The following is a 26898-nucleotide window of genomic DNA, read 5'->3' on the forward strand; positions in this document are numbered from 1 at the left end:
TTTCAGGTTGGGGAGCTGTCTGGGGATCTCCTGACAGCACAAGGGGTTTGGAAATCTCAAGAGGCGAGGTAACCAATCAATATTTTAGAACTCTGTGCTATTTTCAGGGCTCTTGAGGTTTGGCCTCTATTGAAGAGAGAACCATTCATTTGTGTTCAGACAGACAATATCACAACTGTGGCATATGTCAATCATCAGGGTGGGATTCACAGTCCCCTAGCTATGAAAGAAGTATCTCAGATACTTTCTTGGCCGGAATCCAGCTCTTGTCTAATTTCTGAAGTACATATCCCAGGTGTAGACAATTGGGAAGCGGATTATCTCAGCCGTCAGACTTTACATCCGGGGGAGTGGTCGCTCCATCCAGATGTGTTTTTTCAGATTGTTCAGATGTGGGGTCTTCCAGAAATAAATCTGATGGCTTCCCATCTAAACAAGAAGCTTCCCAGGTACTTGTCCAGGTCCAGGAATCCTCAGGCGGAGTCGGTGGATGCGTTGGCAGTTCCTTGGTTTTACCAACCTGCTTATATCTTCCCGCCTCTAGTTCTTCTTCCAAGAGTGATCTCCAAGATCATCATGGAACAATCGTTTGTGTTTCTGGTAGCACCAGCATGGCCTCACATGTTCTGGTATGCGGATCTTGTTCAGATGTCCAGTTGCCAACCTTGGCCACTTCTTTTAAGACCAGACCTTCTGTCTCAAGGACCGTTTTTTCCATCAGGATCTCAAATCGTTAAATTTGAAGGTATGGAAATTGAATGCCTAGTGCTTAGTCATAGAGGTTTCTCTGACGCAGTGGTTGATACTATGTTACCGGCTCGTAAATCTGTTTCTAGGAAGATTTATTATCGAGTTTGGAAGACTTCTATTTCATGGTGTTCTTCTCATAAATTCTCCTGGCATTCTTTTAGAATTTTACAGTTTCTTCAGGATGGTTTGGATAAAGGTTTGTCTGCAAGTTCCTTGAAGGGACAAATCTCTGCTCTTTCTGTTTTATTTCACAGAAAGATTGCTAAGCTTCCTGATATTCAGTGTTTTGTGCAGGCTTTGGTCCGTATCAAGCCTGTCATTAAATCAATCTCTCCTCCTTGGAGTCTTAATTTGGTTTTATAGGCTTTACAGGCTCCTCCTTTTGAGTCTATGCATTTTTTATATATTAAACTACTTTCTTGGAAAGTGTTGTTCCTTTTGGCTATCTCTTCTGCTAGAAGAGTTTCCGAATTATCTGCTCTTTCTTATGAGTCTCTTTTTCTGATTTTCCATCAGGATAAGGCAGTTTTGCGGACTTCATTTAAGTTTTTACCTAAAGTTGTGAATTCTAACAACATTAATAAGGAAATTGTTGTTCCCACTTTGTGTCCTAATCCTAAGAATTCTTTGGAGAAATCCTTACATTCTCTGGATGTTGTAAGAGCTTTGAAATATTTTGTTGAAGCTACTAAAGATTTCAGGAAGACTTCTCGTCTATTTGTTGTCTTTTCTGATCCTAGAAAAGGTCAGAAAGCTTCTGTCATTTCCTTGGCATCCTGGTTAAAGCTTTTGATTCATCAGGCTTATTTGGAGTCAGGTCAGGCCCTGCCTCAGAGAATCACAACTCATTCTACTAGATCAATTTCCACTTTGTGGGCTTTTAAGAATGAAGCTTCAGTTGATCAGATTTGCAAAGTAGCAACTTGGTCTTCTTTGCATACATTTACTAAATTCTAGCGTTTTGATGTATTTGCCTCTTCGTAAGCAGTTTTTGGTAGAAAAGTTCTTCAGGCAGCTGTTTTAGTTTGATTCCTCTGCTTATGTTTTAAGTTTTTTCTTTTCAATTCTGAGAAAAACTTATTTCTTTCTAATGACAGGGTGAGTTCACGGATCATCATAATTACTATTGGGAATATCACTCCTGGCCTGCAGGAGGAGGCAAAGAGCACCACAGCCAAAGCTGTTAAATACCACTCCCCTTACCCACAATCCCCAGTCATTCTCTTTGCTTGTAGTGCATGGAGGTGGTAAAGTTAGGTGTCTGATTCTTCAATCGAGAGTTTATTATTTTCAGAGCAAGTTTGTTTTGTTTTTTTTCCTGGGGGTTTAGCTGTTTTCCACGTCAGTCTCTTCAGTAGAGCTGTGGTGGCTTTTAAGTTTTTTGGAACTTGGGGGGTATAATCCCCTCTGTGCCTCCCAGGATGTGATGCTGCCCCTTCTTTAGGTTAAAGACTATGTTGGTTTACTTAGTCTTTTTCCTTTGTTTGTAGGTCCATGATAGGAAGGAATCCTTTCAAGCCTGGTGAGCTGCCATTACTGCCTGGCAGTCTGGAGGTAAGTGCTTTCTTTATTTCTCCAACGTTGGTGTGTCCGGTCCACGGTGTCATCCATTACTTGTGGGATATTCTCCTCCCCCACAGGGAAAGGCAAGGAGAGCACACAGCAAGAGCTGTCCATATAGTCCCTCCCAGGCTCCGCCCCCCCGGTCATTCTCCTTGCCGCTCTGAACAAGTAGCATCTCCTCGGGGATGGTGAGGAGTTTGTGGTGTTTAGTTGTAGTTTTTTATTCTTCTATCAAGAGTTTGTTATTTTAATATAGTGCTGGTATGTACTATTTACTCTGAAACAGAAAGAGATGAAGATTTCTGTTTGTGAGAGGATTATGATTTTAGCAGCAGTTACTAAAATCGTTTGCTGTTTCCACACAGGACTGTTGAGATGAGATAACTTCAGTTGGGGGAAACAGTTAGCAGACTCTTCTGCTCAAGGTATGACTAGCCATATTTCTAACAAGACTGTGTAATGCTGGAAGGCTGTCATTTCCCCTCATGGGGATCGGTAAGCCATTTTCTTAGTCTCAAACAGAATAAAGGGCTTATTATGGGCTATAAACTGGTAGACACTTTTAGGGGCTAAATCGATTGCTTTATTTAAGTATTATATGCAGTTTGAAGTTGTATTTCACACTTTTATAACATTGGGGAACGTTTTTAGCACCAGGCACTTGTTAAGACACCTTCCCAGTCAGGAAGGGCCTTTCTCTGTAGTAGGCAGAGCCTCATTTTCGCGCCATTACTGTGCAGTTAATTTTGAGTTCAGTACATGCAGCTGCATGTGTGAGGGTCTGAAATCCACTAAAAACGTTCCTAGAAGGCTTCATTTGGTATCATATACCCCCCTGGGATTGGTGAAGTTGCAGCAAAGGCTGTGGCTGGGACTGTAAGGGGGTTAAAATTAAAAACGGCTCCGGTTTCCACATTTTAAGGGTTAACAGCTTGAAAATTGGGGTGCAATACTTTGAATGTATTAAGACACTGTGGTGAAAATTTGGTAAAGATTGGATAATTCCTTCATAGTTTTTCACATATTCAGTAATAAAGTGTGCCCTGTTTAACATTTAAAGAGACAGTAACGGTTTTGTTTTAAAACGGTTTTTGTGCTTTATTAACCAGTTTAAGCCTGTTTAACATGTCTGTACCTTCAGATAGATCATGTTCTATATGTATGGTAGCCAATGTGGTTCCCCCTTCAAATATGTGTGATAATTGTGCCATAGCGTTCAAACAAAGTAAGGACAGTACTGCCACAGATAATAAAGTTGCCCAAGATGATTCATCAGATGAAGGGAGTAGACATAGTTCTACATCATCTCCTTCTGTGTCTATACCAGTTATGCCTGCGCAGGCGACCCCTAGTACTTCTAGCGCGCCAATGCTTGTTACTATGCAGTAATTGACGGCAGTAATGGATAACTCCATAGCTAATATTTTATCCAAAATGCCAGCATTTCAGAGAAAGCGCGATTGCTCTGTTTTAAACACTGTAGAGCAGGAGGGCGCTGATAATTTTTCTGTCATACCCACACACCAATCTGAAGTGGCAGTGAGGGAGGGTTTGTCAGATGGGGAAATTTCTGATACAGGAAGAATTTCTCAGCAGGCAGAACCTGATGTTGTGACATTTAAATTTAAATTAGAGCATCTCCGCGCATTACTTAAGGAGGTGCTATCTACTCTGGATGATTGTGACAATCTGGTCAACCCAGAAAAATTGTGCAAGATGGACAGTTCCTTGAGGTCCCGGTGCACCCTGATGCTTTTCCGATACCTAAACGGGTGGCGGACATAGTGAATAAGGAGTGGGAGAAGCCAGGCATACCTTTTGTCCCTCCTCCTATATTTAAGAAATTGTTCCCTATGGTCGACCCCAGGAAGGACACATGGCAAACAGTCCCTAAGGTCGAGGGGGAGTTTTCTACTCTAGCCAAGCGCACGACCATTCCTATTGAGGACAATTGTGCTTTTAAAGATCCTATGGATAAAAAATTGGAGGGTTTGCTTAAAAAGATTTTTGTACAGCAAGGTTACCTCCTTCAACCTATTTCGTGCATTATTCCTGTCACTACAGCGGCGTGGTTCTGGTTCGAGGAACTGGAAAAGTCGCTCAGTAGGGAGACTCCGTATGAGGAAGTCATGGACAGAATTTACGCACTTAAGTTAGCTAATTCATTTATTTTAGATGCCGCTTTGCAGTTAGCGAGGTTAGCGGCAAAAAATTCAGGGTTTACAGAGCGTTCTGGCTAAAGTCTTGGTCGGCGGATGTATCTTCCAAGACAAAATTGCTTAATACCCCTTTCAAAGGTAAGACCCCTTTTGGGCCATAATTGAAAGAGATTATTTCAGTCATCACTGGGGGAAAGGGCCATGCCCTCCCACAAGATAAACCTTTCAAGGCTAAGAATAAGTCCAATTTTCGTTCCTTTCGCAATTTCAGGAACGGACCGGCTTCCAACTCGGCAGCCTCTAGACAAGAGGGTAACGCTTCCCAGACTAAACCAGCTTGGAAATCAATGCAAGGCTGGAACAAGGGTAAACAGGCCAAGAAACCTGCTGCTGCTACCAAGACAGCATGAAGAGGTAGCCCCCTAGTAGGGGGCAGACTCTCTCTCTTTGCTCAGGCTTGGGCAAGAGATGTTCAGGATCCCTGGGCACTAGAAATAGTCTCTCAGGGTTATCTTCTAGAATTCAAGGAATTGACCAAGTAAAGAGACAGGCATTCTTGCATTGTGTAGAAGACCTGTTAAAGATGGGAGTGATACTCCCAGTTCCAACTGTGGAACAAGGTCAGGGGTTTTACTCAAATCTGTTTGTAGTTCCCAAAAAAAGAGGGAACTTTCAGACCAATTCTGGATTTAAAAATTCTAAACAAATTTCTCAGAGTGCCATGGTTCAAAATGGAAACTATTCGAACGATTTTACCTACAATCCAGGAGGGTCAATTTATGACTACCGTGGATCTAAAGGATGCGTATCTGCATATTCCACAAAGATCATCATCAGTTCCTAAGGTTCGCCTTTCTGGACAAACATTACCTATTGTGGCTCTCCCATTCGGACTAGCCACTGCTACAAGGATTTTCACAAAGGTGCTCGGGTCCCTTCTAGCGGTTCTAAGACCCAGGGGCATTGCAGTGGCACCTTACTTGGACGACATCCTAATTCAAGCGTCGTCTCTTTCAAAGACAAAGGCTCACACAGACATTGTTCTAGCCTTTCTCAGATCTCACGGGTGGTAGGTGAACATAGAAAAAAGTTCCCCGTCTCCGTCAACAAGAGTCCCTTTCTTGGGAACAATAATAGATTCTTTAGAAATGAAGATTTTCCTGACAGATGTCAGAGAGTCAAAGCTTCTAAACGCTTGTCAAGTTCTTCACTCTGTTCTACGGCCTTCCATAGCTCAGTGCATGGAAGTAGTAGGGTTGATGGTTGCAGCAATGGACATAGTTCCTTTTGCGCGAATTCATCTAAGACCATTACAACTGTGCATGCTCAAACAGTGGAATGGGGACTATACAGACTTGTCTCCAGTGATTCAAGTAGATCAGAAGACCAGAGACTCACTCCGTTGGTGGCTGACTCAGGATCACCTGTCCCAGGGAATGAGCTTCCGCAGACCAGAGTGGATCATTGTCACGACCGACGCCAGTCTATTAGGCTGGGACGCGGTCTGGGATTCCCTGAAAGCTCAGGGTCTATGGTCTTGGGAAGAGTCTCTTCTCCCGATAAACATCCTGGAACTGAGAGCGATATTCAATGCTCTTCGGGCTTGGCCTCAACTAGCAAAGGCCAGATTCATAAGATTCCAATCAGACAACATGACGACTGTTGCTTACTTCATCCATCAGGGGGGAACAAGGAGTTCCCTGGCGATGAGAGAGGTGACCAAGATCATCAAATGGGCGGAGGATCACTCCTACCACCTGTCTGCGATCCACATCCCAGGAGTGGAAAACTGGGAGGCGGATTATCTGAGTCGTCAGACCTTTCATCCGGGGGAGTGGGAACTCCACCCGGAGGTGTTTGCCCAGTTGACCCAATTATGGGGCATTCCAGACATGGATCTGATGGCGTCTCGTCAGAACTTCAAAGTTCCTTGCTACGGGTCCAGATCCAGGGATCCCAAGGCGACTCTAGTGGATGCATTAGTGGCGCCTTGGACTTTCAACCTAGCTTATGCGTTTCCACCGTTCCTTCTCATTCCCAGGCTGGTAGCCAGGATCAAACAGGAGAAGGCCTCTGTGATTTTGATAGCTCCTGCGTGGCCACGCAGGACTTGGTATGCAGACCTGGTGAATATGTCATCGGCTCCACCATGGAAGCTACCTTTGAGACAGGATCTTCTAGTACAAGGTCCATTCGAACATCCAAATCTAGTTTCTCTCCAGCTGACTGCTTGGAAATTGAACGCTTGATTTTGTCTAAGCGTGGGTTTTTGGATTCTGTGATAGATACTCTGGTACAAGCCAGAAAACCTGTGACTAGAAAGATTACCATAAAATATGGAAAAGATATATCTGTTGGTGTGAATCCAAGGGATTCTCATGGAGTAAGATTAAAATTCCTAGGATCCTTTCCTTTCTCCAAGAAGGTTTGGATAAGGGATTATCAGCGAGTTCTCTAAAAGGACAGATTTCTGCTTTATCTGTCTTGTTACACAAACGACTGGCAGCTGTGCCAGATGTTCAAGCTTTTGTTCAGGCTTTGGTCAGGATCAAGCCTGTTTACAGACCCTTGACTCCTCCCTGGAGTCTAAATTTGGTTCTTTCAGTTCTTCAAGGGGTTCCGTTTGAACCCTTACATTCCATAGATATCAAGTTGTTATCTTGGAAAGTTCTGTTTTTGGTTGCTATTCTTCTGCTAGGAGAGTTTCTGAATTATCTGCTCTGCAGTGTAATCCGCCCTATCTGGTGTTCCATTCAGATAAGGTTGTTTTGCGTACTAAACCTGGTTTCCTTCCAAAGGTTGTTTCCAACAAGAATATTAACCAGGAAATAGTTGTGCCTTCTTTGTGTCCGAATCCAGTTTTCAAAGAAGGAACGCTTGTTACACAATTTAGATGTTGTCCGTGCTTTAAGGTTCTATTTAGAAGCAACAAAGGATTCAGACAAACGTCTTCTCTGTTTGTAGTTTATTCTGGCAAGAGGAGAGGTCAAGAAAAGCTACTGTTACCTCTCTTTCCTTTTGGCTGAAAAGCATCATACGATTGGCTTACGGGACTGCCGGACGGCAGCCTCCTGAACGAATCACAGCTCACTCTACTAGGGCTGTGGCTTCCACATGGGCCTTCAAGAACGAGGCTTCTGTTGATCAGATATGTAAGGCAGCGACCTGGTCTTCTCTGCACACTTTGTCCAAATTCTACAAATTTGATACTTTTGCTTCTTCGGAGGCTATTTTTGGGAGAAAGGTTTTGCAAGCCGTGGTGCCTTCTGTTTAGGTAACCTGATTTGCTCCCTCCCTTCATCCGTGTCCTAAAGCTTTGGTATTGGTTCCCACAAGTAATGGATGACACCGTGGACCGGACACACCAATGTTGGAGAAAACAGAATTTATGCTTACCTGATAAATTACTTTCTCCACCGGTGTGTCCGGTCCACGGCCCGCCCTGGTTTTTTAATCAGGTTTGAAGAATTTCTTTCTCTATACACTACAGTCACCACGGCACACTATAGTTTCTCCTTTTTTTCTCGTAACCGTCGGTCGAATGACTGGGGGGGGCGGAGCCTGGGAGGGACTATATGGACAGCTCTTGCTGTGTGCTCTCCTTGCCTTTCCCTGTGGGGGAGGAGAATATCCCACAAGTAATGGATGACACCGTGGACCGGACACACCGTTGGAGAAAGTAATTTATCAGGTAAGCATAAATTCTGTTTTTTTTCTGCTGGGTCAGGAAATTTTTGGCACTTATGGGGTTAATCCTGCTTGTGTGCAGGTGACTTTATTGGCAGTTTTTTTATGTTAGTGGGGCACTGTGTTACTCTGGTGAGGATGGCTCTTTGAGGCATGTTTGTTTTTATGCATTCATAGGCTGCACAGTTATCGTTAACGTTACTTTGGCAGCTTGTTTGTTTTCCCGTTCATTCCTTCTGTTTTTTTTGTGTCAGCTGCGTATTGCGCAGTTTAGTACTATGTCAGTGCGTAATGCCGGGGGGAGGGCACACCCAAGATGGGAGGCGCTTTGTTGGGTGCGTGTTTTTACGCGCTTTCCTATTTGTTTCTACAGAGTTGCCGTAGTGTGCTCTTCCTGTTGCGCAGGGTAAGCCCAGAAGGTTATGCTGAAAGGGTGCTGTATTTTCCTTCCTTAAGTCTGAATTTCAGTTTTGTCTCTGGTTGGAGGGGGTAAGCTTGGCACCTCAGCAAAAGTTATTTGTTGAGGTGTAGAAGTGCTGTTGTTTTTCTGAGTTTTTAAAACAAATAAATTCTGCCCGCTTGTTTGTTTTTTATAAACAACAAAAAAGTAATGAATAAAGAGAAACGTTTATTAATATTTGCAGGTTTTGTCTACCCACATATCCTCTGCTATTTCTGAGGCATTGTCTGCATTTCCTGTGGTACAGGGTAAGGGCAGAAGGATTTTTGACTCTGTTGTAGTTTTATCTAATGTTTCTTCTCACAGGCCTGAGGAAGAAAATATTTCCGTAGCGTCTTAGGTTGAAATTTCAGACTCTGATAGTGTGTCTCCTTTGGCTGATTCTGAGGTTGTTTCTTTCAGATTTAAGCTGGAGCAGCTCCGTTTGTTGATTCTGATTTGACGGTCATTGTTACTCCCAAGAAGGCTAGCAAACTTAATAAATTTTTTGATGTTCCCTCTGTGGCTGAAGTTTTTCCTGTTCCAGATAGGGTCTCCGATATTATTTCAAGGAATGGGAGAAGTCTGGAATTCCTTTTTCTCCTTCTCCTATTTTTAGGAAGATGTTTCCTATTGCAGATTCATTTAAGGAATCATGGCAGACGGTTCCTAAGGTAGAGGGAGCTGTTTATACTTTGGCTAAGAGGACTACTATTCCTATTGAGGATCCTATGGATAAGAAGTTGGAGGATTTGCTTAAAAGGATTTATGTTCACCAGGGGTTTCAATGGCAACCTGCTGTGTGTATTGCCACGATTACTTGTGTGGCTGCTTACTGGTTTGATGCGTTGGCTGATTCTATTCAACAGGATTCTCCTTTGGAAGAAATTATGGATAGAATCCAGGCTTTGAAGTTGGCTAGTTCTTTTATTGCGGACGCCTCCCTTCAGGTTATCAAGTTAGGAGCAAAGATTTTGGGCTTTGCTATTTTGTCTCGCAGGGCTTTATGGTTAAAGTATTGCTCTGCGGACGTTTCCTCTAAATCTAAGCTTTTATCCATTCCTTACAAGGGTAAGACCTTGTTTGGTCCTGTTTTGGCTGAGATTATCTCAGATATTTCTGGTGGGAAGGGTCATTCTCTTCCCCAGGATAGGAGAAATAAAGAGAAGGTTCGTCAGAGTAATTTTTGTTCCTTCTCCGGTAAACTTTCCTCATCCTCCTCTAAACCGGATCAGTCCAAGTCCTCTTGGAGTTCCAATCAGTGGAGCAAGGGAAAGCAGTCTAAGAAGCCTGCCGCGGATTCTAAGTCCGCATGAAGGATCTGCCCCCAATCCGGGAATGGATTGTGTGGGGGGCAGGCTATTTTTGTTTGCTTAAGCCTGGGCAAGGGATGTCCCATATCCTTTGGTGGTAGATATTGTTTCCTAGGGATACAAACTGGAGTCCAAAACTTTTCCTCCCAGGGGCAGGTTTCATCTGTCAAGATTATCTGTAAACCAGATAAACAAAGAGGCATTCTTAAGTTGTGTTTAGGATCTTTCTGACATGGGAATGATTGTCCCTGTTCCAGTTCAGGAGCAGGGTCTAGGGTTTTATTCCAACCTGTTTATCGTTCCCAAAAAAGAGGGAACTTTCAGGCCTATCCTAGATCTCAAGTTAGTAAACAAATTTCTCAAGATGGAAACTATTCGGTCAATTCTTCCGCTGGTTCAAGAGGGTCAGTTCATGACTACAGTAGATCTGAAGGATGCATAGCTACATATTTCCATCCACAAGGATCATCACAAGTTTCTGAGATTTGCTTTTCTAGATCAGCATTTTCAGTTTGTGGCCCTTCTTTTTGGTATTGCAACAGCTCCCAGGGTGTTTTCAAAAGTCCTGGGTGCATTATTGGCAGTTCCCAGACTTCAGGAGGTCGAAGTAGCTTCCTATCTGGACAACATTTTAGTTCAGGCGCCATCTTTTCAACTAGCAAACTCCCACACAGAGTTGTCTTTTCTGCGCTGCTCCCACAGTTGGAAGGTGAATTTAGGAAAAAAGTTCCTTAGTTCCAGCTACAAGAGTGGTTTTCTTGGGAACCATATTAGATTCTCCGGAAATCAAGATTTTTCTGTCAGATGCAAGAAAGTCAAATATGTTAAATTCATGTCTGGCTCTTCAGTCCTCTCCTCGGCCGTCGGTAGCCCAGTGTATGGAGGTTATTGGTCTGATGGTTTCAGTCATGGACATCATTCCGTTTGCTCGGTTCCACTTCAGACCTCTGCAATTATGCATGCTGAGTCAGTGGAACGGCGATTATACGGATCTATCTCCAAGGATTGTTCTAAATCAGGCTGCAAGAGATTATCTTCCGTGGTGGTTGTCTCAAGATCGTCTCTTTCAGAGAACTTGCTTTTGCAGACCTTCCTGGGTGATCGTGACAACGGACGCCAGTTTGCTGGGTTGGGGAGCTGTCTGGGGTTCTCTGAAGGCTCAGGGTCTGTGGACCCGGGAGGAATCGTTTCTTCCTATAAATGTTTTGGAATTGAGGGCAATCTTCAATGCTCTTCTAGCCTGGCCTCAATTAGCTTCTTCCCAGTTTATCAGATTTCAGTTGGACAATATAACATCGGTGGCTTACATCAATCATCAAGGGGGAACCCGGAGTCCCTTGGCGATGAGGGAGGTAGCCAGGATTATTCAGTGGGCAGAGGCTCACAATTGCTGTCTGTCTGCGATCCACATCCCAGGGGTGGACAATTGGGAAGCAGATTTTCTAAGCAGACAGACGTTTCATCCGGTGGAGTGGGATCTTCATCCGGAGGTGTTTTCCAGTTTGATTCTCAGATGGGGTCAACCGGAATTGGATCTCATGGCATCTCGTCACAATGCCAAGCTTCCGATCTACGGATCGAGGTCAAGGGATCCTCAAGCTGTTCTAATAGATGCTCTGGCAGTTCCTTGGAAGTTCAGTCTGGCATACGTATTTCCCCCGTTTGCCCTTCTTCCTCGGGTCATTGCCAGGATCAGGCAGGAGAGGGTGTCAGTGATTCTCATTGCACCGGCCTAGCCTCGCAGGATCTGGTACGCAGATCTGGTGGAAATGTCATTGTCTCCTCCATAGAATCTTCCATTAAGGAAGGACCTTCTACTTCAAGGGCCCTTCCTTCATCCAAATCTAGTTTCTCTGAAGCTGACTGCTTGGAGATTGAACGCTTGATTCTCTCTAAGTGTGGTTTTTCTGAGTCAGTTATTAAGACTTTGATTCAGGCGCGTAAGCCAGTCACTAGAAAGATTTATTACAAGATATGGTGTAAATATCTGTATTGGTGCGAATGTTAGGGCTACTCTCTGAGTAGAGTTATCATTCCTAGGATTTTGTCTTTCCTCCAGGAGGGTCTGGAGGAAGGTTTGTCTGATAGTACCCTGAAGGGTCAAATTTCTGCTTTATCTATTTTGTTACATAAACGTTTGGCGGATGTGCCCGATGTTCAGTCTTTTTGTCAGGCCCTGGTAAGGATTCCGCCTATGGTTAAGTTTGTAACTCCTCCTTGGAGCCTTAATTTAGTTCTGAGAGTTCTTCAACAGGCTCCGTTTGAGCCAATGCATTCTTTGGATATCAAGTTGCAAGGTTTTGTTTTTGATTGCTATCTCTTCGGCTCGAAGAGTTTCAGAGTTTTCTGCGCTGCAGTGTGAGTCTCCTTTCCTTATTTTTCATTCAGATAAAGTTGTACTTCGTACTGCTTTAGGTTTTCTTCCCAAGGTTGTTTCTGATAAGAATATTAATCAAGAGATTGTTGTTCCTTCTTTGTGTCCTAATCCTTCTTCTCATAAGGAACGTTTGTTGCACAATTTGGATGTAGTTCGTACTTTGAAATTTTATTTGCAGGCGACTAAGGATTTTCGCCAGTCTTCTTCTTTATTTGTTATTTTCTCTGGAAAGCGTAAGAGTCAGAAAGCTATGGCTACTTCTCTTTCTTGTTGGTTGAGGAGTGTTATTCGTTTGGCATATGAGACTGCTGGTCAGCAGCCTCCTGAGAAAATTACGACTCATTCTACGAGGGCTGTTTCTTCTACTTGGGCTTTCAAAAATGGTGCTTCTGTGGATCAGATTTGCAAGGCTGCCACTTGGTCATCTTTATACACTTTTTCAAAATTTTATAAATTTGATACTTTTGTTTCTGCTGAGGCTGTTTTTGGGAGAAAGCAGTAGTGCCTTCTGTTTAGGCTAACTGTCTGGCCCTCCCTTATCATCCGTGTCCTCTAGCTTGGGTATTGATTCTTAATAGTAATTATGATGATCCGTGGACTCACCGTGTCATTAGAAAGAAAATGAAATTTATTCTTACCTGATAAATTTGTTTCTTTCTTGACACGGTGAGTCCGCGGCCCTCCCTGTTTTTTCAGACAGTTTATTTTTTCATAAACCTCAGGCACCTCTGCACCTTTTATTACTTTTCTTTCTCCTTTCCCTCTGGTCGAATGACTGGGGATTGTGGGTAAGGGGAGTGGTATTTAACAGCTTTGGCTGTGGTGCTCTTTGCCTCCTCCTGCAGGCCAGGAGTGATATTCCCAATAGTAATTATGATGATCCGTGGACTCACCGTGTCAAGAAAGAAACAAATTTATCAGGTAAGAATAAATTTCATTTTTTTTGGATGTGGATTTAATTTTTTCAGCAGAAAATGGCTGTTTTTATTTTTATCCCTCCCTCTCTAATGACTCTTCTGTGGAGTTCCACATCTTGGGTATTACTATCCCATACGTCACTAGCTCATGGACTCTTGCCAATTGCATGAAAGAAAAGATAATTTATGTAAGAACTTACCTGATAAATTCATTTATTTCATATTGGCAAGAGTCCATGAGACCCACCCTTTTTATGGTGGTTATGTTTTTTTGTATAAAACACAATTATATTTCCAGTTCATTTTTTTGATACTTTTTACTCCTTTTTCTATCACCCCACTACTTGGCTATTCGTTAAACTGAATTGTGGGTGTGGTGAGGGGTGTATTTAGAGGCATTTTGAGGTTTGGGAAACTTTGCCCCTCCTAGTAGGATTGTATATCCCATACATCACAAGCTTATGGACTCTTGCCAATATGAAAGAAATGAATTTATCAGGTAAGTTCTTACATAAATTATGTTATTTATTCCTATATCGTACCACATCAGTGCAATTTAAATATAATGTATACGGTTTGGGTTTATTGAAGAGGTTTAAGGGGACATTGTGTAATAATAAAATGTTTGATTTGTGTTGAACTATTAAAGGGACAGTCAACACCAGAATTGTCAACTGACACACATTTCGATTGGATGTTCACTGGAATTGTCATAAAAAAAAAAAAAGAGTTCATCCATGTGGGCCGGCATAACATTGTAATAGAAGCATTACTATATGCACTAATTTAATTCTTTCACGGATGGATTTAAAACAAAAAAAATGTACACATATACTTTTTTTAATGGCAAAGATTTCATTTATGGTATTTGATTATTTAAAGTTTACCATCACTTTAAGTCTTGGTATATGTGTTTAACCCATGCAAAATACATAGTCAAAGTTGTGCACTTGGTGTCTTCCCATTTACTAGCCCACATAATGGCTGGTGATTGGTGGATGCATTTGCAGCTTCTGATTGGCTCACGGGCCACATACTGCTTAGGACTGACAATACACTGCACCTTATAGAGCAACTTTGCAGAGGTTAAAGTCAGAATGAGTGTTTGGTTAATAATCAAATGTTCTAATTAAACCATTTCATTAATACAATAGAATGCCCCTTTAACATTACTTTTGATAGAAAGCATTGTATAAACAATGATTACAATTGCTGTTTATTCTAGGTGTACAAGGATGACAAAGTTGTGGTAATCAAAGACAAATACCCAAAGGCACGTCACCACTGGTTGGTTTTGCCATGGGAATCCATCTCCAGCTTGAAGGTGTTAAGTGCGGAACATCTTGACTTGCTGCAACATATGCACCAGATAGGCGGGAAAATGACACAGGAGCAATCGGACCTCAAAGGCGCAAGGTTCAGATTAGGTTACCACGCTATTCCAAGCATGAGGTGAGCAATCTCAATTTTTTAATTATTATTTTGTTTTTAACAATTGATGCTTTCAGTTCTCACTCTTTATACCCTTTATTCTCTCCTATCCACATATTTGTTTTGTTGATCTCCTTTTAGAATCACTTTGCCATGTCACTTATTTCAGCAACTCAAGTTGTGATGCTGAAATTGTATTTATTTATCAGTAATTTTTTTTGGTTTTTCATTATTGACTAAGATCTGACATTAACATTTGCATTACATTGTCCCATTTGTTCAGTCAAAATGTTGAGGAATTTATAGATTGAGTTAGCCAGAATCAGGTTGTACTAACCACAGTTTATCCACAACATAACATTAGTTAACGGGACATTAACCTAAACACTAAATATGTTTCATGCACCTCTCTCCATTGGTGCTGCAATTTATTTATGCTTTTCAACAAAGAATACATAGAGAAGGAAGCAAATTAGATAATAGAAGTAAATTGGAAAGTTTTTTTAAAATTAGTATGCTCTTTCTGAATTGTGAAATGTAATGTTTCATGTCCCTTTAAATAGATGTTCAAGCCATTTTGATTTATTTATCAGAAATTCATCACTTTATTGTAAAAGCACACAAAATAAATGTTTAAAAAATATTTAAAACGTATTTTGCTAGTATATATTAAATATAAATGACATATCAAGCAATGACTGTGCAGCATGTAGGGACATCGAGTATCTGGAAAAGTAGTGTGAAAAATTAATAATAAACATATAATTAAAAAAAATTCACTTTGCATAATTAAACTTTTCATGGTAAGTTACACTTTTATCCCTCTAAAGTTTGAACTTGCACCAAATACTTGACGGTGACATAGTGACACCAAATACTACAGTATCCATGTGTGTGTGGCCCTAATCCCTCATAAGTAATAATAATAATCTTAACATGAAGCAGGAGATGTATAGGCAACTAAGGACTCTTGTGTTTTTTCTTTCCAGCCACGTTCATCTGCATGTCATCAGCCAAGACTTTGATTCACCTTGTCTAAAAAATAAAAAACATTGGAACTCCTTCACTACTGATTATTTCATAGAATCTGAAGGTAAAAATCCATTTGTGCCAAGTATTTTTCACCCTAATTTGGATTTGAAAGTCTGATGTTTTATACTTATTTAATTTTCTTTGTAGACTTCTTCAGTTCTGATTCTGCCAGTTATATATTGCTCATTGTGTACTTTATCTACCACGTATGCTCAACGGCTAGTGCGTTGTATGTATTACTGTTCATATACAATAGCTGGCTTAGAAATACCCACTGAAAATATTAACCCTTTCACTACTGAGCTGTAGCAGGTGTTAGGTTCTTGCACTTATATTTAAATATGTAACCACCTTTATTAAGATTAAACAATTACGTTGGAAATAAACACTAAGCAGTTTTTATATGTCAGGATTTAATCAGCTTGTGAATTAACAGTAGAACAAATTGTTTTCAAAAACATTAATACTGTGAGAATGTACTTAAGAAAGATATGTTGATAAAATGCATTTCTAAATGTGGGCAATATCCTTTGTAAAACTTTAAGTAGCCTCTTGGATGTCAAAGACATTCTGGATACAAAGTTATAACTCTTAATTTGCTATAATAATGGAATGCTTCTATCAAGTACCATCTCGCTGGCATTTACCTCAGATTAAACTCAAGTTTTTTTCATAGGAGCCTTTAATAAATGCAAAAGGAGAATTATTTTGTACATGTGATGTGCCTGTCCCATAATTTAAACTTTCTGTCGGTAGTACACAAAGTCATTATCCAACATTTCAACTGTTACGTAAAGGAATAGTCTAGTCAAAATTAAACTTTCATTAATCAGATAGACATGCAATTTTAAGCAACTTCTCAATTCTTCTTTGTTCTCTTGGTATCTTTATTTGAAAAGCAAGATTGTAAGCATAGAAGCCGGCCCGTTTTTGGTTCAGCTTCTGGGTAGCACTTTCTGATTGGTGTCTAAATGTAGCCACCAATCAGCAAGTGCTACCCAGGTTCTAAACCAAAAATGGGCTGGCTAATAAGCTTACATTCAAATAAAGATACCAAGAGAACGAAGATAAATTTATATTAGGAGTAAATTAGAAAGTTGTTTAAACTAGTTGCATGCTCTAGCTGAATCATGAAAGTTTATTTTTGACTAGACTATTCCTTTAACTACCTGACAATGGGAAACCCTGGATAAACCTTCCAAAAACAACAAATATTCTATCTAAATTTGGCTTGTGGCAAGGAGGGGACTAGCTAAATGCTGGAAATTCCCTGTCCCTTCTGGCAAATGTAGTAAAAAAAAAATCAACTCCCAGTATCTCATAGCAGAAATATCTGCCCACATTGATAAAATGGAATACATTTTTGTCAATGTTGCCATAGAAGTAGGTCTACTTAGCCCACGAATCGAATAGAAGATTTTCATATCTCCACTAAAGAAAGAGCTGTTTGAACCAGTCTACAAATGAGTACACAGATAGGTATATTCCCTTACTGATTTTCTTCCCATGTACTTTAATCTATACTAGTAATATGTGTCACTAGTACATGATACTTGATATTGTCAATATTTTTTCCCCTGCAACTTTATTCAACCAGATATCCTTAAATCTTACTGTGATTATTATGATTGGTAAAAAGCGATATTACTATTTTGATTTGAAAGAACAGCTGTTTGTAAGATTTGTTTTTTTTCTCAAAAGTATTAAAGGGACACTGAACCCAATTTTTTTCTTTCGTGATTCAGATAGAGCATGAAATTTTAAGCAACTTTCTAATTTACTCCTATTATCAAATTTTCTTCATTCTCTTGGTATCTTTATTTGAAATGCAAGAATGTAAGTTTATATGCTGGCCCATGTATGGTGAACAACCTGGGTTGTCCTTGCTGATTGGTGGATAAATTCATCCACCAATAAAAGCATGCTGTCCAGAGGTCTGAACCAAAAAAAACCTTAGATGCCTTCTTTTTCAAATAAAGATAGCAAGAGAACGAAGAAAAATTGGTAATAGGGGTAAATTAGAAAGTTGCTTAAAACTGCATGCTCTATCTGATTCACAAAAGAAAAAATTTGGGTTCAGTGTCCCTTTAAACATTTAAAAATGTTAAAAACAAATAATGAGCTACTGGGTAAAATGGAGCAGTATTGTTTACTAATTTAATTTATATGTAATGTCTTGAGGGGAGCATGTGCTGAAACAGAATTTCACAACATTTTTTTATTTATTTTTTTAGATTTTGAAGGGACTGAAGGTATATAAAATGTTTAGCTGCATTGGAATCTTTAGTAATTAATAAGTCTGTCACCCAACCGCTCAAGGCATTTCTCCCTCAAAACTGTTAGTGGGTGGTTCAGCGAGTCAGAAACCATATTGCCTGCCCGCTGACACAAAGTAGAGCGTGTCGATGTCACATCCTCAGGACTTTAGATGAGAAATCAGATGCTCATTAAGTCCTAGTGGCACCAGCACTGTCTGACAGAAAAAAACACTTCCATTGCAATTCACTATTTTTTTTAAGGTAATGGGTCACTATGCACGTGTACACAGGAGCACACTCTGCTTCGGTTCAATAGTGCAGGCAGTACAGCTTCTGATTGGCTGTACTGCCCACTGATAGTTTAGAGAAAAAGACCCCAATCAGTTGGGTGGCATGCTAGGTATGTAAAGAAACAGGTGTTTTTTTCCCAAAACATTACTATTGATAAACATTCCTTATTAAAGGGACATAAAACAAGTTGGGATAGAGACAAAATATAATATGTACTTTAATTACTTTACCTGCAAATTTATACTGCAGTGCCTCACCATTGTGCAGCTCTAACTCCCCCCACACAATTCCTTTTATGGCTGCATATATATCCACTATTGATATGGTAGAATGCAAGACTAACGCTCATTATCTGCTGGAGCATGCACAGAAGCAAATAAGCTGCTGTGAACTCATTTAAAATACAATGCCTGTGTTTTTGTGTGTACACAAAGTGATAACATAATGAGTTATGATATTACCTGAAGCTCAGCCCATTGTAATAGGCTGTGGTTTAAAAGCACAAAACCAGCTAATTCATATACACAAATAAACCTGAAAATGCTATTTCTCATACATTTTATACTCTGCAGCTGGTATAACAAGTCATTAAAAATACATTAATATTAAAACAATTTTACAGAGTACTGTCCCTTTAAACAATGATAAGTGGGAAGGGGGGGGGTGGATCGGTGTACTCCAGAAAGCACAGCTATGCAAGTCATTTTGCTTATTTTTGAAAATTATTTCTTTCATGTAATTAGCAAGAGTCCATGAGCTAGTGACGTATGGGATATACATTCCTACCAGGAGGGGCAAAGTTTCCCAAACCTCAAAATGCCTACAAATACACCCCTCACCACCCCCACAATTCAGTTTTACAAACTTTGCCTCCGATGGAGGTGGTGAAGTAAGTTTGTGCTAGATTCTACGTTGATATGCGCTCCGCAGCAAGTTGGAGCCCGGTTTTCCTCTCAGCGTGCAGTGAATGTCAGAGGGATGTGAGGAGTATTGCCTATTTGAATGCAGTGATCTCCTTCTAAGGGGTCTATTTCATAGGTTCTCTGTTATCGGTCGTAGAGATTCATCTCTTACCTCCCTTTTCAGATCGACGATATACTCTTATATATACCATTACCTCTGCTGATTCTCGTTTCAGTACTGGTTTGGCTATCTACTATATGTAGATGAGTGTCCTGGGGTAAGTAAGTCTTATTTTTTGTGACACTCCTAGCTATGGTTGGGCACTTTGTTTATAAAGTTCTAAATATATGTATTCAAACATTTATTTGCCTTGACTCAGAATGTTCAACTTTCCTTATTTTTTCAGACAGTCAGTTTCATATTTGGGATAATGCATTTTAATTTAACATTTTTCTTACCTTAAAATTTGACTTTTTCCCTGTGGGCTGTTAGGCTCGCGGGGGCTGAAAATGCTTCATTTTATTGCGTCATTCTTGGCGCGGACTTTTTTGGCGCAAAAATTCTATTTCCGTTTCCGGCGTCATACGTGTCGCCGGAAGTTGCGTCACTTTTTGACGTTATTTTGCGCCAAAAATGTCGGCGTTCCGGATGTGGCGTCATTTTTGGCGCCAAAAAGCATTTAGGCGCCAAATAATGTGGGCGTCTTATTTGGCGCGAAAAAATATGGGCGTCACTCTTGTCTCCACATTATTTCAGTTTCATTTTTTATTGCTTCTGGTTGCTAGAAGCTTGTTCTTTGGCATTTTTTCCCATTCCTGAAACTGTCATTTAAGGAATTTGATCAATTTTGCTTTATATATATGTTGTTTTTTCTCTTACATATTGCAAGATGTCTCACGTTGCATCTGAGTCAGAAGATACTACAGGAAAATCGCTGTCAAGTGCTGAATCTACCAAAGCTAAGTGTATCTGCTGTAAACTTTTGGTAGCTATTCCTCCAGCTGTTGTTTGTATTGATTGTCATGACAAACTTGTTAAAGCAGATAATATTTCCTTTAGTAAAGTACCATTGCCTGTTGCAGTTCCTTCAACATCTAAGGTGCAGAATGTTCCTGATAATATAAGAGATTTTGTTTCTGAATCCATAAAGAAGGCTATGTCTGTTATTTCTCCTTCTAGTAAACATAAAAAATCTTTTAAAACTTCTCTCCCTACAGATGAATTTTTAACTGAACATCATCATTCTGATTCTGATGATTCCTCTGGTTCAGAGGATTCTGTCTCAGAGGTTGATGCTGATAAATCTTCATATTTATTTAAAATGGAATTTATTCGTTCTTTGCTTAAAGAAGTTCTAATTGCTTTAGAAATAGAGGATTCTGGTCCTCTTGATACTAAATCTAAACGTTTAAATAAGGTTTTTAAAACTCCTGTAGTTATTCCAGAAGTTTTTCCTGTCCCTGATGCTATTTCTGCAGTAATTTCCAAAGAATGGGATAATTTGGGTAATTCATTTACTCCTTCTAAACGTTTTAAGCAATTATATCCTGTGCCGCCTGACAGATTAGAATTTTGGGACAAGATCCCTAAAGTTGATGGGGCTATTTCTACCCTTGCTAAACGTACTACTATTCCTACGTCAGATGGTACTTCGTTTAAGGATCCTCTAGATAGGAAAATGGAGTCCTTTCTAAGAAAAGCTTATCTGTGTTCAGGTAATCTTCTTAGACCTGCTATATCTTTGGCTGATGTTGCTGCAGCTTCAACTTTTTGGTTGGAAACTTTAGCGCAACAAGTAACACATCGTGATTCTCATGATATTATTATTCTTCTTCAACATGCTAATAATTTTATCTGTGATGCCATTTTTGATATTATCAGAGTTGATGTCAGGTTTATGTCTCTAGCCATTTTAGCTAGAAGAGCTTTATGGCTTGAAACTTGGAATGCTGATATGGCTTCTAAATCAACTTTACTTTCCATTTCTTTCCAGGGTAACAAATTATTTGGTTCTCAGTTGGATTCCATTATTTCAACTGTTACTGGTGGGAAAGGAACTTTTTTACCACAGGATAAAAAATCTAAAGGTAAAAACAGGGCTAATAATCGTTTTCGTTCCTTTCGTTTCAACAAAGAACAAAAGCCTGATCCTTCATCCTCAGGAGCAGTTTCAGTTTGGAGACCATCTCCAGTCTGGAATAAATCCAAGCCAGCTAGAAAGGCAAAGCCTGCTTCTAAGTCCACATGAAGGTGCGGCCCTCATTCCAGCTCAGCTGGTAGGGGGCAGGTTACGTTTTTTCAAGGATATTTGGATCAATTCTGTTCACAATCTTTGGATTCAGAGCATTGTTTCAGAAGGGTACAGAATTTGTTTCAAGTTGAGACCTCCTGCAAAGAGATTTTTTCTTTCCCGTGTCCCAGTAAATCCAGTAAAAGCTCAAGCATTTCTGAAATGTGTTTCAGATCTAGAGTTGACTGGAGTAATTATGCCAGTTCCAGTTCCGGAACAGGGGATGGGGTTTTATTCAAATCTCTTCATTGTACCAAAGAAGGAGAATTCCTTCAGACCAGTTCTGGATCTAAAAATATTGAATCGTTATGTAAGGATACCAACGTTCAAGATGGTAACTGTAAGGACTATCTTACCTTTTGTTCAGCAAGGGAATTATATGTCCACAATAGATTTACAGGATGCATATCTGCATATTCCGATTCATCCAGATCACTATCAGTTTCTGAGATTCTCTTTCCTAGACAAGCATTACCAGTTTGTGGCTCTGCCGTTTGGCCTAGCTACAGCTCCAAGAATTTTTACAAAGGTTCTCGGTGCCCTGCTGTCTGTAATCAGAGAACAGGGTATTGTGGTATTTCCTTATTTGGACGATATCTTGGTACTTGCTCAGTCTTTACATTTAGCAGAATCTCATACGAATCGACTTGTGTTGTTTCTTCAAGATCATGGTTGGAGGATCAATTTACCAAAAAGTTCTTTGATTCCTCAGACAAAGGTAACCTTTCTGGGTTTCCAGATGGATTCAGTGTCCATGACTCTGTCTTTAACAGACAAGAGACGTTTAAAATTGATTACAGCTTGTCGAAACCTTCAGTCACTATCATTCCCTTCGGTAGCCTTATGCATGGAAATTCTAGGTCTTATGACTGCTGCATCGGACGCGATCCCCTTTGCTCGTTTTCACATGCGACCTCTTCAGCTCTGTATGCTGAAGCAATGGTGCAAGGATTACACGAAGATATCTCAATTAATATCTTTAAAACCGATTGTTCGACACTCTCTAACATGGTGGACAGATCACCATCGTTTAATTCAGGGGGCTTCTTTTGTGCTTCCGACCTGGACTGTAATTTCAACAGATGCAAGTCTCACAGGTTGGGGAGCTGTGTGGGGATCTCTGACGGCACAAGGAGTTTGGGAATCTCAGGAGGTGAGATTACCGATCAATATTTTGGAACTCCGTGCAATTTTCAGAGCTCTTCAGTTTTGGCCTCTTCTGAAGAGAGAATCGTTCATTTGTTTTCAGACAGACAATGTCACAACTGTGGCATACATCAATCATCAAGGAGGGACTCACAGTCCTCTGGCTATGAAAGAAGTATCTCGAATTTTGGTTTGGGCGGAATCCAGCTCCTGTCTAATCTCTGCGGTTCATATTCCAGGTGTAGACAATTGGGAAGCGGATTATCTCAGTCGCCAAACGTTGCATCCGGGCGAATGGTCTCTTCACCCAGAGGTATTTCTTCAGATTGTTCAAATGTGGGAACTTCCAGAAATAGATCTGATGGCGTCCCATCTAAACAAGAAACTTCCCAGGTATCTGTCCAGATCCCGGGATCCTCAGGCGGAGGCAGTGGATGCATTATCACTTCCTTGGAAGTATCATCCTGCCTATATCTTTCCGCCTCTAGTTCTTCTTCCAAGAGTAATCTCCAAGATTCTGAAGGAATGCTCGTTTGTTCTGCTGGTAGCTCCGGCATGGCCTCACAGGTTTTGGTATGCGGATCTTGTCCGGATGGCCTCTTGCCAACCGTGGACTCTTCCGTTAAGACCAGACCTTCTGTCACAAGGTCCTTTTTTCCATCAGGATCTGAAATCCTTAAATTTAAAGGTATGGAGATTGAACGCTTGATTCTTGGTCAAAGAGGTTTCTCTGACTCTGTGATTAATACTATGTTACAGGCTCGTGAATCTGTATCTCGAGAGATATATTATAGAGTCTGGAAGACTTATATTTCTTGGTGTCTTTCTCATCATTTTTCCTGGCATTCTTTTAGAATACCGAGAATTTTACAGTTCCTTCAGGATGGTTTAGATAAGGGTTTGTCTGCAAGTTCTTTGAAAGGACAAGTCTCTGCTCTTTCTGTTCTTTTTCACAGAAAGATTGCTATTCTTCCTGATATTCATTGTTTTGTACAAGCTTTGGTTCGTATAAAACCTGTCATTAAGTCAATTTCTCCTCCTTGGAGTTTGAATTTGGTTCTGGGAGCTCTTCAAGCTCCTCCGTTTGAACCTATGCATTAATTGGACATTAAATTACTTTCTTGGAAAGTTTTGTTCCTTTTGGCCATCTCTTCTGCCAGAAGAGTTTCTGAATTATCTGCTCTTTCTTGTGAGTCTCCTTTTCTGATTTTTCATCAGGATAAGGCGGTGTTGCGAACTTCTTTTGAATTTTTACCTAAAGTTGTGAATTCCAACAACATTAGTAGAGAAATTGTGGTTCCTTCATTATGTCCTAATCCTAAGAATTCTAAGGAGAAATCGTTGCATTCTTTAGATGTTGTTAGAGCTTTGAAATATTATGTTGAAGCTACGAAATCTTTTCGTAAGACTTCTAGTCTATTTGTTATCTTTTCCGGTTCTAGAAAAGGCCAGAAAGCTTCTGCCATTTCTTTGGCATCTTGGTTGAAATCTTTAATTCATCTTGCCTATGTTGAGTCGGGTAAAACTCCGCCTCAGAGAATTACAGCTCATTCTACTAGGTCAGTTTCTACTTCCTGGGCGTTTAGGAATGAAGCTTCGGTTGACCAGATCTGCAAAGCAGCTACTTGGTCCTCTTTGCATACTTTTACTAAATTCTACCATTTTGATGTATTTTCTTCTTCTGAAGCAGTTTTTGGTAGAAAAGTACTTCAGGCAGCGGTTTCAGTTTGAATCTTCTGCTTATGTTTTTCGTTAAACTTTATTTTGGGTGTGGATTATTTTCAGCAGGAATTGGCTGTCTTTATTTTATCCCTCCCTCTCTAGTGACTCTTGTGTGGAAAGATCCACTTCTTGGGTAGTCATTATCCCATACGTCACTAGCTCATGGACTCTTGCTAATTACATGAAAGAAAACATAATTTATGTAAGAACTTACCTGATAAATTCATTTCTTTCATATTAGCAAGAGTCCATGAGGCCCGCCCTTTTTTTGTGGTGGTTATGATTTTGTATAAAGCACAATTATTCCAATTCCTTATTTTATATGCTTTCGCACTTTTTTATCACCCCACTTCTTGGCTATTCGTTAAACTGAATTGTGGGTGTGGTGAGGGGTGTATTTGTAGGCATTTTGAGGTTTGGGAAACTTTGCCCCTCCTGGTAGGAATGTATATCCCATACGTCACTAGCTCATGGACTCTTGCTAATATGAAAGAAATGAATTTATCAGGTAAGTTCTTACATAAATTATGTTTTTAAATACTTGGCAGCAATTTTTAAACAAATTTGTTATGCAAACTATTTTTACTTAATTAGCCCTTTTAGAATATGCACAGATCTCAACATGTTTTATGGCACTTTAACTTTGAGGATTAAAATAGGTTTACTGTCCCTTTTAACTTTGAGGATTAAAATAGGTTTACTGTCCCTTTAACTTTGAACCATTTTCCCCAGTTAATAAAGAATTAGGAAGCAATATAGACACTGGTTTCTTGCCTGCTGTCAGTATCTATGTTTAATTACTATTTTCTTCTTTTCAGATGTCATTGAGATGATTAAGACAAAGGGCAAAGTATTTGTCAAAGATGGAATGTCGGAGCTTTTAAAATTACCTCTTCAGTGTCACGTTTGCAAACAACAACAATCAACTATCCCGCAGTTAAAAGAGCATCTGAAGAAACATTCGACGCAATTTCTATGAAACTATTGGTTGTGTTACAGCCTTTGATTCACACAGTAACATTACACGACGACTGAAACCTAACAAAATTCATTCTGTTACAGGTATATGAAATGCAATTTTCATTATCAAATCAAAAAACATTTTTTGTTATTAATGTTTTAATTACGTTCCTGTGTAAAATAAAACTCCTTTTTGTTTTCATGTCTGTGCATTTACTTCACTTTTTAATTAAAAAAATAATTGTTAGTCTTTATAATGGTTGCTATTTCAAATTAAGGGGATACCAAACCCACAGTTTTTCTTTTATAATTCGGAGAGAGCAAGCAATTTTAAGCAACTTTCTAATTTACTCCTATTATCATTTTTTATTTGTTCTCCTTGTATCTTTATTTGAAAAAGCAGGAATGAAAGCTTAGGAGCCGGCCCATTTTTGGTTCAGCACCCTGGATAGAACTTGCTGATTGGTGGCTTCATTTAGCCGGCAAGCGCTACCCAGGTGCTGAACGAGCTGTAGTAATAACTAGACAAGTGTAATGGCTGGTTAATTATTGGGCGCTCGCAATCGGGCAAATTTGCTCGTTTGCAGGCGCACAATAATTCAGTGCTCCACTTAAAATCTGGCCCATAGTGTTATTCTAATTTACGTTGTGATTTCATAAATTTAACTTTGCTATATAGTTAGCAAAAATATTATTGTGGTGCCCAAAATGGCTTTGTTTAGCTATGGGAGCCTAAACCCAAATTTTTTCTTTTTTTCTTTCATGATTCAGATCATGATTTTAAGCAACTTTCTAATTTACTCCTATTATCATTTTTTATCCATTCTCTTGCTATCTTTATTTGAAAAGCAAGAATGTAAGTTTAGAAGCCGGATCATTTTTGGTTCACAACCTGGGTTGTGCTTACTGATTGGTGGCTTAAGGCACCCGCCAATAGACAAGTGCTGTCCTGGGTGCTAAACCAAAAATTGTCTGGCTCCTTAGCTTAGATGCCTTCTTTTTCAAATAAAGATAGCAAGAGAACGAAAACATTTTTATAATAGGAGTAAATTAGAAAGTTGCTTAAAATTCCATGCTCTATCTGAATCATGAAAGAAAAAAATTGGGTTTAGTGTCCCTTTAAAGGGACATGAAACACAAAATGTTTCTTTCATGATTAAGGAAGAACATACAATTTTAAACAACTTTCCAGTTTACTTCTATTGTCAAATTTGCTTCATTCTCTTGGTATCATTTGTTGAAGGAGCAGCAATGCACTACTGGTTTCTAACTAAACACATGGGTGACCAATCAGCAGCTATAATCTAGGTTCTTTGTTGCTCCTGAGCTTTCCTAGATACATCTTTCAGCAAAGGATAACAAGAGAAGGAAGCAAATGAAATAGAAGTAAATTGGAAAGTTGTTTAACCACTTAATGACCACAATATACCCTGTATGTCACTGGTCATTAAAGTTTTTTTCAGGACATAATAGCACAAGTCTAGCAAGAGGACGCTATTAATACCCTCCCTCCAGCAGGCTTTGTGGAATAGAGCAGTCTCAACTCTGGTGGCAAGACCGCGCTATAAAACAATCAAGTCCCAAAAAAAGGCCAGCGACATACAGGGTACGTCGCTGGTCCTTAAGGGGTTAAAATTGTATGCTCTGTCTAAATCACGAA

General features: G+C 39.9%; 1 protein-coding gene across 2 annotated transcripts in view; it reads left to right on the forward strand.

The window, feature by feature from the left end:
• The window catches only part of APTX (aprataxin), a 145703-nt gene extending 120263 nt beyond the window's left edge, over positions 1–25440 (forward strand). For both annotated transcript variants that reach the window (XM_053703224.1, XM_053703225.1), the window contains exons 6-8: positions 14431–14657; positions 15626–15729; positions 25097–25440. In XM_053703224.1, the coding sequence (XP_053559199.1) occupies positions 14431–14657; positions 15626–15729; positions 25097–25257 (492 nt within the window). In that variant the 3' untranslated portion in view covers positions 25258–25440. The remainder of the gene's footprint in view (positions 1–14430; positions 14658–15625; positions 15730–25096) is intronic.
• Positions 25441–26898: the final 1458 nt, after the last annotated feature.

The sequence above is a fragment of the Bombina bombina genome, chromosome 2, assembly GCF_027579735.1.
Source record: "Bombina bombina isolate aBomBom1 chromosome 2, aBomBom1.pri, whole genome shotgun sequence".
NCBI classification, from domain to species: Eukaryota; Metazoa; Chordata; class Amphibia; order Anura; family Bombinatoridae; genus Bombina; species Bombina bombina.